The following is a 12,965-nucleotide window of genomic DNA, read 5'->3' as shown; positions in this document are numbered from 1 at the left end:
CTGTAAAACAGAATATTTGCGGATACTCCGTTTTACAGTTTCGCTATGTGGGGTCTGCTCTGCCGGCGCCCGCACCGGCCCACATATCAGATGCGGTTTTATCTGAATTTGACACATATGCATATATTCAGAAAATACTAATTTGCAATATAAGAAAGATGTTAATATTACAATACAATAATCATTCAAATTATAATAATTATTCAAATCACCAAAGCAAACTAAATAATTCAGTACAAAACTTGTGTTGAGTACAAACCACACATGAATTAAATGAAAATGAATGGAAAAATGAAATGTGTTACTGCCCAGCCCTTTGACAATGGTGCTCAATGAGATCCTCCTGAAGCTGAAAGTGAGTGTTTGCATTTTCAATCTCCTTGTAGGTAAAGCTCTAATGTGTTTAGGGTCTCTAACTGGTTTGACACGGCCCCACATTGTCGTAGAAGAACTCTAAGTTCATTCCTCTCGCATCTTCTATAATCATATTGTGAAAAATAACACAGCAAGTCATGATGTTTTTCAAGGATCGCTTGTCCCAAAAATGAGCAGGACCACGAACAATGGCAAACCTAGGTTGCAAAACCCCAAATGCTCTTTCAATGTCTTTTCGGACTGCCTCTTGTACCCTTGCGAATTCACACTATTTCCTAGTTTGGGGGTCTTTGATGCTCTTGACAAATATGCACCAAGGAGGGTATATACCATCTGCAATGTAGTACCACTTTGTGTATTCATGCCCATCGATAGTGTAGTTGCAAGCAGGAGCATCAGCACTAGCAAGCCTACCAAACAAATGAGACCGTTGCAACACATTGATATCATTGAGAGTGCCCAGCATACCAAAAAAGCAATACCAAATCCATAAATTCTCGGATGCTACGGCCTCTACCACAATTGTTGCATCACGAGACTTGCCACAATACATTCCCTGTCATGCCTTTGGGAAAATTTTCCACGTCCAATGCATACGATCTATGCTTCCTAGCATGCCAGGCCCAACCTCTTCTATCATTAGATGCCATCAAATTTTTTTGTCTTCCTCGTTGGGTGCTCGAACATATTCAGGACCGAAGACACGGATGATCACTATGACAAACCTAGCACCGACTCAATTGTAGTATCTTCACCAATGCGAAGGTACTCATCGGCATAGTCAGCCGGAATGCCGTATGCAATTACCCACATAGCTGCCGAGATTTTTTGATATGCACTAAATCCCTTCAAGCCCGCGTCATTTATTCTTTGAGTAAAATACCGACAATTGGCCTCGCAAGCTTGAACAATTTTCACAAAGAGGGATCGACACATTCGGTACCTTCTCCGGAAGAGGTGCGATAGATATGTTGTATTCTCCACGAAGTAGTCTTGCATCAACATTTCGTTCCTAAGATGGCGATTTCGAGGAATGCAAAGATGGCCGACAGTCGATCCTCGCCGCCTCTTTCAGTTCTCATCTTTGTGCTGCTTGACGGCAAGGGCCATCACCAACGGCTGCTGGCGGTAGTTGACAAGCAGCGTCTCAACATCCGAGTCATCCAAATCAGACGAATCATCGAGCAAAAACTTCTCGCACGGGCTCAATTCCATATAAATTCACAAATATGTGCGCCATGTTAACTAACTATGCATACCACTCCAGACAAGTACAAGTACAAACTCACCGGCTGCTTAGGGGCGGTGGCTCTTCGGTGGTGGATCTCGAGGCGGCAACGGCGACTAGGGGCGGCTCAGGGGCGGTGGATCCCAGGCGGCGACTAGGGGTGGCTCGGATCGATGGATCAGGGGAGCCGATGCAGCGGCTCGGTGGAAGACGGAAGGGGCGCTCCCGCGACGCGATTCCGCCCACATATTTGGCCGGAATCGCCGGCGGAGGACGGGCGAAACCAATGGCCACCAGCGGCGGAAGGGGGTGGGGAAAGGGCGCGGGGTGAAATGTCCCTCCCGCCAACCGTTTTCCTGGGATACGGGGCACCGTAGGGGCGAGGCAGAAACCTGCGTTTTTGCAGGTTGGGGATGGGATTTTGGCGTGCCCCTCAAAACAATTTATGGGTTGGACGCGTTTGCGGGGTCTGGTCGGGCAACATATTCCGCGCCCACCCATATTTTGGCGGTTATTTTGTGGGTCGCGGCTTTATACGGGGTCTGCTAGAGATGCTCTTAGAGCTACAAACTGCCGCAAGAAGAAGTGTGGCCACAACAACCAGGTAACACTTCATCCATTTTCCTTTTACGGAAGAAAGGAAAAGTCATTTCTTTGCCTTATAGATCTTGTTCGAATATAGTCCATTCCATTGCTGATATTTGATACGTCTCCGTCGTATCTACTTTTTCTAACATTTTCCCTCTTGTTTTGGACTCTAATTTGCATGATTTGAATGAAACTAACCCGGACTAACGCTGTTTTCAGCAGAACTACCATGGTGTTGTTTTTGTGCAGAAATAAAAGTTCTCATATTGGAATGAAACTTTTTGGAGAATTATTTCATAATAAAGAAAAATAGTAGAGCCAAGAACCACCGGAGGGGGGCGCCTGGGTGGGCACAACCTACCAGGGCACGCCTCCCCTCCAAGCGCGCCCAGTTGGGTTTTCCCCACCCGGTGGCCCCGTAGACCCTGAAACCGACGCTATAAAATCATATTTTTCCAGAAAAAAAGTCAGGGAGAAAGAATTACCGCGTTTCACGAGACGGAGCCGCCGCCGCCTCTTGTTCTTCATTGGGAGGCCAGATCTGGAGTCCGTTTGGGGCTCTGGAGAGGGGGATCTTCGATCTTCGTCATCACCAACCCTTCTCCATTGCCAATTCCATGATGCTTCCCACCGGGAGTGAGTAATTCCTTCGTAGGCTCACTGGTCGGTGAGGAGTTGGATGAGATTCATCATGTGATCGAGTTAGTTTTGTTAGGGCTTAATCCCTAGTATCCATTATGTTCTGAGATTGATGTTGCTATGACTTTGCCATGCTTAATGCTTGTCACTTTTGGGGCCGGGTGCCATGATTTCAAATCTGAACCGTCCATGTTATCACCATTATATCTATGTTCTAGATCCGGTCTTGCAAGTTATAGTCACCTACTGCGTGTTATGATCTGGCAACCCCGGAGTGACAATAGTCGGGACACTTCCCATTGATGGCCGTAGTTTGAGGAGTTCATGTATTCACCGTGTGTTAATGCTTTGTTCCGGTTCTCTATTAAAAGGAGGCCTTAATATCCCTTAGTTTCCAATAGGACCCCGCTACCACTAGAGACCTAGCATGTACAGACATGGCCTTGGAACACTAGAGACCAGAAGGTCGAACGTGAATCATATAGGAGATATGATCAACATAGAGATGTTCACCATTGATGACTACTCCATCTCACGTGATGATCGGACATGGTTTAGTTGATTTGGATCATGTATCATTTATATGACTTGAGGGATGTCAATCTAAGTGGGAGTTCTTAAGTAATATGATTAATTGAACTTAATTTATCATGAACTTAGTCTTGATAGTTTTTGCATATCTATGTTGTAGATCAATGGCCCGTGCTACCGTTCCCTTGAATTTTAATGTGTTCCTAGAGAAAGCTAAGTTGAAATATGATGGTAGCAACTACACGGACTGGGTCCGTAACTTGATGATTATCCTCATTGCTGCACAGAAGAATTATGGCCTTGATGCACCGCTAGGTGTACCACCCCCTCCAGCAACTGCAGACGTTGTGAATGCCTGGCAGTCGCATGTTGATGACTACTCGATAGTTCAGTGTGCCATGCTTTACGGCTTAGAATCGGGACTTCAAAGACGTTTTGAACGTCATGGAGCATATGAGATGTTCCAAGAGTTGGAGTTAATATTTCAAGCACATGCTCGAGTTGAGAGATATGAAGTCTCAAACAAGTTCTATAGCTGCAAGATGGAGGAGAACAATTCTGTCAGTGAACACATACTGAATGTGTGGATATCATAATCACTTGACTCAGCTGGGAGTTAACCTTCCAGATGCTAGTGTTATTGACAGAGTTCTCCAATCACCGCCACCAAGCTATAAAGGCTTCGTGATGAACTATAGTATGCAAGGGATGGAGAAGACTATTCCCGAGCTCTTCGTAATGCTCAAAGTTGCGGAGGTAGAAATCAAGAAGGAGCATCAAGTGTTGATGGTTAACAAGACCACTAGTTTCAAGAAAAAGGGCAAAGGAAAGAAGGGGAACTTCAAGAAGAATGGCAAGCAAGTTGCCACTCCCGGGAAGAAACCCAAAGTTGGACCTAAACCTAAAACTGAGTGCTTCTACTACAAAGGGACTGGTCATTGGAAGCGGAACTGCCCCACGTATTTGCCTGATAAGAAGGATGGCAAAGTGAACAAAGGTATATTTGATATACATGTTATTGATGTGTACCTTACTAATGCTCGTAGTAGTGCCTGGGTATTTGATACCGGCTTAGTTGCTCATATTTGTAACTCGAAACAGGGAATACAGATTAAATGAAGATTGGCTAAGGACGAGGTGACGATGCGTGTCGGGAATGGTTCCAAGGATTAGTTTTAGACTTGAATAATTGTTATTTGGTGCCAGCGTTGAGCATGGACATTATATCTAGATCTTGTTTAGTGTGAGACGATTATTCATTTAAATCAGAGAATAATGGTTGTTATATTTATATGAGTAATATCTTTTATGGTCATGCACCCTTGAAGAGTGGTCTATTTCTATTGAATCTCGATTGTGGTGATACACACATGTAATATTGATGCCAAAAGATGCAAAGTTAATAATGATAGTGCAACATATTTGTTGCACTGCCGTTTAGGTCATATTGGTTTAAAATGCATGAAGAAATTCCATGCATATGGACTTCTGGAATCACTTGATACTTGCGAACAATGCCTCATGGGCAAGATGACTAATACTCCATTCTCCGGAACGACGGAGCGAGCCAATGACTTATTGGAAATAATACATACCAATGTATGTGGTCCAATGAGTGTTGAGGCTCGCGGCGGGTATCGTTGTTTTATGACCTTCACAGATGATTTGAGCAGATATGGGTATATCTACTTAATGAAACACAAGTCTGAAACATTTGAAAAGTTCAAAGAATTTCAGAGTGAAGTGGAGAATCATCATAACAAGAAAATAAAGTTTCTATGATCTTATCACGGAGGTGAATATTTGAATTACGACTTTGGCCTTCATTTAAAACAATGTGGAATAGTTTCACAACTCACGCCACTTGGAACACCACAGCGTAATGGTGTGTCCGAACACCGTAATCATACTTTATTAGATATGGTGCGATCTATGATGTCTCTTACCGATTTACCACTAATGTTTTGGGGTTATGCATTAGAGACAGTTGCATTCACGTTAAATAGGGCACCGTCAAAATCCATTGAGACGACACCGTATGAACTGTGGTTTGGCAATAAATCTAAGTTGTTGTTTCTTAAAGTTTGGGGATGCAATGCTTATGTCAAAAGGCTTCAGCCTGATAAGCTCGAACCCAAATTGGAGAAGTGTGTCTTCATAGGATAACCTAAGGAAACTATTTGGTACACCTTCTACCATAGATCCGAAGGCAAGATCTTTGTTGCCAAGAATGGAACCTTTCTAGAGAAGGAGTTTCTCTCGAAAGAAGTGAGTGGGCGGAAAGTAGAACTTGATGAGGTAATTGTACCTTCTCTCAATTTGGAAGGTAGCTCATCCAAGAAATCCGTTCCTGTGATGCCTACACCAACTAGAGAGGAAACTAATGATGATGATGATGATGAACCTTCAAATCAAGTTACTACTGAACCTCGTAGGTCAACCAGAGCACGATCCGCACTAGAGTGGTACGACAATCCTGTTCTGAAAGTCATGTTACTTAACCATGAAGAACCTATGAACTATGAAGAAGCTATGATGAGCCCAGATTCCGATAAATGGCTTGAGGCCATGAAATCTGAGATAGGATCCATGTATGAGAACAAAGTGTGGACTTTGGTGGATTTGCCCAATGATCGGTGACCCATAGAAAATGAATGGATCTTCAAGAAGAAGACCGACGTTGATGGTAATGTTACTGTCTATAAAGCTCGACTTGTCGCTAAAGGTTTTTGACAAGTTCAATGAGTTGACTATGATGAGACTTTCTAACCCGTAGCGATGCTTAAGTCTGTCCGAATCATGTTAGCAATTGCCGCATTTTATGATTATGAAATCTAGCAAATGGACGTCAAAACTGCATTCCTTAATAGATTTCTTAAAGAAGAGTTGTATATGATGCAACCAGAAGGTTTTGTCGATCCTAAAGGTGCTAACAAAGTGTGCAAGCTCGAGTGATCCATTTATGGACTGGTGCAAGCATCTCGGAGTTGGAATATACGCTTTGACAAGGTGATCAAAGCATATGGTTTTATACAGACTTTCCGAGAAGCCTGTATTTACAAGAAAGTGAGTGGCAACTCTCTAGCATTTCTAATATTATATGTAGATGACATATTGTTAATTGGAAATGATATATAATTTCTGGATAGCATAAAAAGGATACTTGAATAAAAGTTTTTCAATGGAAGACCTCGGTGAAGCTGCTTATATATTGGGCATCAAGATCTATAGAGATAGATCAAGACACTTAATAGGACTTTTACAAAGCACATACCTTGATAAAGTTTTGAAGAAGTTCAAAATGGATCAGCCAAAGAAAGGGTTCTTGCTTGTGTTACAAGGTGTGAAATTGAGTCAGACTCAATGCCCGACCACAACAGAAGATAGAGAGAAAATAGAAGTCATTCCCTATGCCTCAGCCATAGGTTCTATCATGTATGGTATGTTGTGTACCAGACCTGATGTGTGCCTTGCTATAAGTTTAGCAGGGAGGTACCAAAGTAATCCAGGAGTGGATCACTATACAACGGTCAAGAACATCCTGAAGTGCCTGAACAGGACTAAGGATATGTTTCTCGTTTATGGAGGTGACAGAGAGCTCGTCGTAAATGGTTTCGTCTATGCTAGCTTTGACACTGATCTGGATGACTCTAAGTCACAAACCGGATACATTCTTATATTGAATGGTGGAGCTGTTAGTTGGTGCAGTTCCAAGCAGAGCGTCGTGGCGGGATCTACGAGTGAAGCAGAGTACATAGCTTCTTCAGAAGCAGCAAATGAAGGAGTCTGGATCAAGGATATCCGATCTAGGTGTAATACCTAGTGCATCGGGTCCAATGAAAATCTTTTGTGACAATACTGGAGCAATTGCTTTAGCGAAGGAATCCAGATTTCACAAAAAGACCAAACACATCAAGAAACGCTTCAACTCCATCTGTGATCTAGTCAAGGAGGGAGACATAGAGATTTGCAAAATACATACAGATCTGAATGCGGCAGACCCATTGACTAAGCCTCTTCCACGAACAAAACATGATCAGCACCAAGACTCCATGGGTGTTAGAATCATCACAATGTAATCTAGATTATTGATTCTAGTGCAAGTGGGAGACTGAAGGAAATATGCCCCAGAGGCAATAATAAAGTTATTATTTTATATTTCCTTATTCATGATGAATGTTTATTATTCATGCTAGAATTGTATTAACCGGAAACTTGATACATGTGTGGATACATAGACAAAACACCATGTCCCTAGTAAGCCCCTATCAGACTAGCTCGTTAATCAAAGATGGTTAAGTTTCCTAACCATAGACATGTGTTTTCGTTTGATGAACGGGATCACATCATTAGGAGAATGATGTGATGGACAAGACCCATTCGTTAGCTTAGCATTATGATCGTTCAACTTTTATTGCTATTTATTTCTTCATGTCAAATACATATTCCTCCGACTATGAGATTATGCAACTCCCGGATACCGGAGGAATGCCTTATGTGCTATCAAACGTCACAACGTAACTAGGTGATTATAAAGATGCTCTACAGGTATCTCCGAAGGTGTTTGTTGGGTTGGCATATATCGAGATTACGACTTGTCACTCCGAGTATCAAAGAGGTATCTCTGGGCCCTCTCGGCAATGCACATCATAAGAAGCCTTGCAAGCAAAGTGACTAATGAGTTAGTTACAGGATGATGCATTACAGAACGAGTAAAGAGACTTGCCGGTAACGATATTGAACTAGGTATGAAGATAACGACGCTTGAATCTCGGGCAAGTAACATACCGTTGACAAAGGGAATAACGTATGTTGTCATAACGGTTCGACCGATAAAGATCTTCGTAGAATATGTGGTAGCCAATATGAGCATCCAGGTTTCGCTATTGGTTATTGACCGGAGAGGTGTCTCGGTCATGTCTACATAGTTCTCGAACTCGTAGGGTCCGCACGCTTAACGTTCGATGACGATTTTGTATTATATGAGTTATGTGATTTGGTGATCGAATGGTGTTCGTAGTCCCGGATGAGATCACGGACATGACGAGGAGTCTTGAAATGGTCGAGAGGTAAAGAATGATATATAGGATGATAGTATTCAGACACCGGAAATGTTCCGGGTAGTATCGGATATTTATCGGACTATCGGGGGGTTACCGGAACCCCCCCGGGGGAATAATGGGCCTTATGTGCCATAGAAGGGGAGCACACTAGCCCACAAGGGGTGGCGCGCCCCCCTTAAGGCAGGAGGCCGAATAGGAGAAGGGGGGGTTCGGCCCCCCTTTCCTTCCTCCCTTCCCTTTTTCCCTCTTTTGGTAAAAGGAAAGAGGGGGATTGGACTAGGGCCCCAAGGCTGCTCCCCTCCCCCTCCCACCTATATATACATGGGGAGGGGGCGCCTAGAACACACACCAACAATTGTTAGCCATGTGCGGCGCACCCCTCCATAGTTTACGCCTCCGGCCATATTCTCGTAGTGCTTAGGCGAAGCCCTGCGCGGATAACTTCACCATCACCGTCACCATGCCGTCGTGCTGAGGACCTCATCTACTTCCTCAACACTCTACTGGATCAAGAGTTCGAGGAACGTCATCGAGCTGAACGTGTGCAGAACTCGGAGGTGTCATACGTTCGGTGCTTGATCTGTCAGAACGAGAAGAAGTTCGACTACATCAACCGCGTTGTCAAACACTTCCGCTTTCGGTCTACGAGGGTACCTAGACACACTCTCCCCTTCTCGTTGCTATGCATCTCCTAGATAGAGCTTCCGTGAGTGTAGGATTTTTTTTGAAATTGCCTGCTACGTTCCCCAACAGTTTTTGCAGGGCATGTTGTGATGTGGTATGGCAAAAAACATGATGTGATATATGTTGATGTATGAGATGATCATGTTTGTAATAGGTTCATGACTTGCATGTCGATGAGTTCGGCAACCGAGAGGATCCATAGGGTTGTCTTTATTTATTAATCGCCATGTAATTGTCTTATTTTATTGTTATGCGTTAGCAATAATTGTAGAAGCAATAGTTGGCGAGACGACCATGTGATGACATGATGATGGAGATCATGGTGTCATGCTGGTGATGATGGAGATCATGCTGGTGCTTTGGATATGGAGATCAAAGGCATGGGATGATAATGATCATGTGCTATCTAGCACCACGGATGCCGGGGCGGCGGCTCCGGATGGCGGTTCGCATGGTTGCTCTCCGGCGGACATCATTGTGATGGTGGTGGCTCTCCTCTGGGGTTGTGTGGGCAACGAGAGGTGCAGCGGCTGGTAGCTCGGATGTACCCTCTCGCTCGGAGGGGCGGCGTCCCGATCTGGATATAGGATTCTAGCACTTTCGCGTTACTCCTGGCGACCTCGAGGTGGCACGTGTGAGTTGCCGAGCGAAAGCTCTGTTCCTTGAGGCCGACGACGACGTGGGTGTCGTGCTCTTTTTGAAGACGTCGTTGTGGTTCTTCTCTCCATGTGAGGGCTCCGGGTGAAGACCTTTGTTCGGTGTGGACTCGGTAACGGCGACACTCTGCGCCGTGTTTCCTCTTGGGGGCATTGCCGTGGAGCTAAGGTCTGCTAGGTCGTAGTGTGGGGTGTGTCTAGTTCTCCCAGTGCTCTTTGCTGGCAGTGGTCGCGTGTGTTCTGTGTGTGCTGATTATCTCATAATCGGCTTTTTAAGAGGGTTACCTCACCATCTTGTATCTTTTCGCTGTGTACTTGTCCGGTTGTTGCTTTATTTATAAAGCGGGGCGAAAGCCTGTTTCGAGACCGAGCAACAAATCTCTCATTACATATTTAGGGATAGTATAAGATATAAGAGTAATAAATAACCTATTGTACGTCATGCTTTATTACCATCTTTAGATTATCGTGGCAAGTGTAAGATAAGACGCTGTTATCAACCGTTGTACATCCTTTACCGGCCAAGAGCAAATTTCGGCTGGAAACAAAACGGCGGGAGGAGACGTATATTTTTTACTGGTATATTTATAAGGAAAACGATAATCCAAACAGGCCTCAAACTAGAAAAACAAAGCGAGACAAACGTTGCGGGGTTGCACTCATGTCGATCTGATCTAAGCACACGTAGGATAAACTGCCAATCTCTCCACCATCGGCGCGTTACTTTTCTTGCTCTCTTCAGCTTCTTCTTCCAGGTGGAGGCCATGAGCGTAGTCATCGAAGCATTCGTCAATTGTCCTGAAGGGAATGTCAGGGTAAAGGGTTGATACTTCAACGTCTCTCGACCCGTCGATGCCGAAGTTGGTCTGGCAGCCGTTTATAAATATGTCGTGCGTCAGCGAAGCGACTATGCTCTCCGGGATGATGTCTTCTGCAATGCATAAGATGAATCAGATTTTCAAGCCAAAATTACGTTGAATCTCAAGCTGCATGAGTAGGTACCTGCAGCCATGGCGAGCAAGTGCTCCTCGCTAAGCGTGACGCGCGGCAGTGTGCGGCCGATCTTGCTCTCCCAGAGGCAGGCCATCTCGTTGGTGCTGAGGAGATTGCATGCGGGGCGGAAGTGGACGACCTTGTTGATGCTCCGGGCGTCGTACGCGGCCTTGACCGTGAACTTGCCAATGTCAGTTCCAGCCACGAAGAAGGCTGTGTAGACAGAATCGCTGAGTCACGGTAAAGGAACAAAGAGAAAGGTAAGGCATGGGTATACCTCTGACGGTGCCATCGCCGTAGATCTGGAAGCGGTCGAGCGGCGGGCGCACCTCGGACGGGTGCATGTTGTCGAAGTATGGCCAGCCGGCGATGGAGTTGCAGCAGATGTAGGTGTAGGGCACGGCGGCCGCCTCCGCCGCCCGCCGGACACGCCGTTTCTCCTCGTAGAACCCCACCCCGGCCCCCACCGGGCGCGCCCTGTCCACGTCGTGCCCGAACTCCGACGGCAGAAACCTCTGTTGTGCGCACCGCGCATACAAAGTCCATTATGCATGCATGCGGGTGTGTACGTGGTTACGTGCACGTCACAGTGCAGTGGACACACAAACTTGCAAGTGTGGGCGCGTGCGTGCGTACCTTGACGGTGCCGGCGGCTTGGATGGCTTTGATGAGGCCGAGCTGGTCGAGGATGTTGGCGCCGCCCATCACCGAGATCACCACCTGGATGCCGTGCGCGCGGAGCGCCGTCTCCACGGACCTCCTGCCGTCTTTCCCATCGACGCGTCCCTGGCATTTCAGAGGGCGCATACTTGAACATCTGTACTACATACAGTATATGGGTGTCTCGTGTCTGCATGATAATACCTCGACGACCAAGGCGCCTTTGCGTAGGAGCGCGTCGACGGAGGCCGCGCGCGCGGGGCAGGCGTTGCCGGGGCGGACGAGGATGAAGGTCCTGCGCCCGCTGTCGAGGCAGGCCTCCGCCACGAAACGACCAATGTAGCCGGTGGCGCCCACGATGAGTGCCGGGCCGGAACGAGGCACTTCCTCTTCCTCACAAGGCGCCATCGCTTCCGTCCTTGTGCCTAGCTTGCTAGAAGCTGATGACCAGATGGTGGAAGTTCAAGCAACCGGCTGGCAGACGCTGACCGGCAGAGTTGGATCTTATATAGAGGTTGCCTTTGTACCCTACTTGCCACTTGTCGAGCAGGTCTGGTTACAGAAGAAGAGTAGGTAAACACATGGACATGGTAGCCCAAACTCAAACGTTAGGTGCTGCTGAATCCTAGTTTTGCCAGATCCAATGGTAAGGGACCAGATCCACATTTGAGTGGTAAATGGTCGGCGACCCTCTGTAGGAATCAGATGCTCCTGTATCGTGCAAAATTTCTGCACAACTGTCTCTCCGTTCGTGTCAAACGGGTAGTATGATCTCTTGTTGGCTGGGCCTGATTCTTATACACAGACCGGCTGGTAAGAGCATCTCCAGCCGTTCGGCCCCCCCGGGCGCCGAAAAAAAGCGGCCTGGGGTGAGCCGGCGGTATACTCGGCGCTGGGACGGTTGGGCACCAGCCGTCGCCCCCAGACGCCGATTTCGACCCAGTTTTTGGTTTAATTGTGTTTCGGCGTGAATTTTCGCATAGAAATAGAAATCAATTAGTTCGTCACATAGTTTGGCATGGTTCGGCGTGTTTCATCACATAAATCAAATAGTTCAACGGCCGGTTCTTTGCTTTCACCCGTCCAGGCGCCGAGCCACCTCGCCGCGGCTTTTCACTGCTCGCGAGCAGGCCGAAGAGGGTGGCGAGCACCATGAGATGCTCCTGCTCCTGGACGTCGGCTTCGGCTTCCTCCTCCAGCAACGTCGCGAGCGCCTCCTCATCTTCGGAGTCCATCGCCGGGCCGGGCAAATCACCGAACACCTTGCGTGCAAGGTGGGCGCAAACCCGCCGGTGTACAGGCCCTGTGCGGCCGGAACGCCGGAAAAGTTGCCCGGATGGTGGCGGAGAGGCTGCCTCGGCGAAACCTCTTCTTTTTCCCGGCGGAAAATGATCTATCTATCTGCGGTGGGCGGTGGACGGCGCCGGGATCTGTAGGGTGGCGCGGGGTGGCGGTCGAGCGCTGGAGGGGTCGGAGGCGAATCTGGGCGGGTGTCTTGACTTTTCGCCTGACAATGTGGCCCCAATAGCATTTTTCCCTTGCACCGGA

The 12,965-nt window shown here is 46.8% G+C and overlaps 1 protein-coding gene across 2 annotated transcripts; it reads right to left on the bottom strand.

Annotated features, from left to right (window-relative positions):
- Nucleotides 1–10,303: 10,303 nt before the first annotated feature.
- On the bottom strand, nt 10,304–12,148 carry LOC123175387 (leucoanthocyanidin reductase-like). 2 transcript variants are annotated; one of them, XM_044590203.1, is made up of 5 exons: nt 11,622–12,148; nt 11,394–11,543; nt 11,035–11,272; nt 10,767–10,970; nt 10,304–10,692 (listed from the first exon to the last, which is right to left on the bottom strand). In XM_044590203.1, the coding sequence occupies exons 1-5, from the start codon at nt 11,823–11,825 to the stop codon at nt 10,439–10,441; spliced, it is 1,050 nt and encodes a 349-aa protein (XP_044446138.1). In that variant the 5' UTR covers nt 11,826–12,148; the 3' UTR covers nt 10,304–10,438. The 2 variants fall into 2 exon arrangements, with proteins under 2 accessions (XP_044446138.1, XP_044446137.1); XM_044590202.1 differs by having other exon boundaries at nt 10,304–10,695; nt 11,622–12,098.
- Nucleotides 12,149–12,965: the final 817 nt, after the last annotated feature.

This window comes from Triticum aestivum, unplaced genomic scaffold, assembly GCF_018294505.1.
Source record: "Triticum aestivum cultivar Chinese Spring unplaced genomic scaffold, IWGSC CS RefSeq v2.1 scaffold144339, whole genome shotgun sequence".
NCBI lineage: Eukaryota > Viridiplantae > Streptophyta > Magnoliopsida > Poales > Poaceae > Triticum > Triticum aestivum.
This window is presented reverse-complemented; position numbering and strand designations above follow the sequence as displayed.

What these genes read in the sequence shown, in the direction of transcription:
- LOC123175387 (XM_044590202.1), bottom strand. Translation starts at nt 11,825, where the DNA reads ATGGCGCCTTGTGAGGAAGAGGAAGTGCCTCGTTCCGGCCCGGCACTC. An exon ending in AAGGCGCCTTGGTCGTCGAG is followed by an intron (nt 11,544 to 11,621) that starts GTATTATCATGC and finishes CTGAAATGCCAG; the next exon opens with GGACGCGTCGATGGGAAAGA. An exon ending in CGGCGATGGCACCGTCAGAG is followed by an intron (nt 10,971 to 11,034) that starts GTATACCCATGC and finishes CTGTCTACACAG; the next exon opens with CCTTCTTCGTGGCTGGAACT.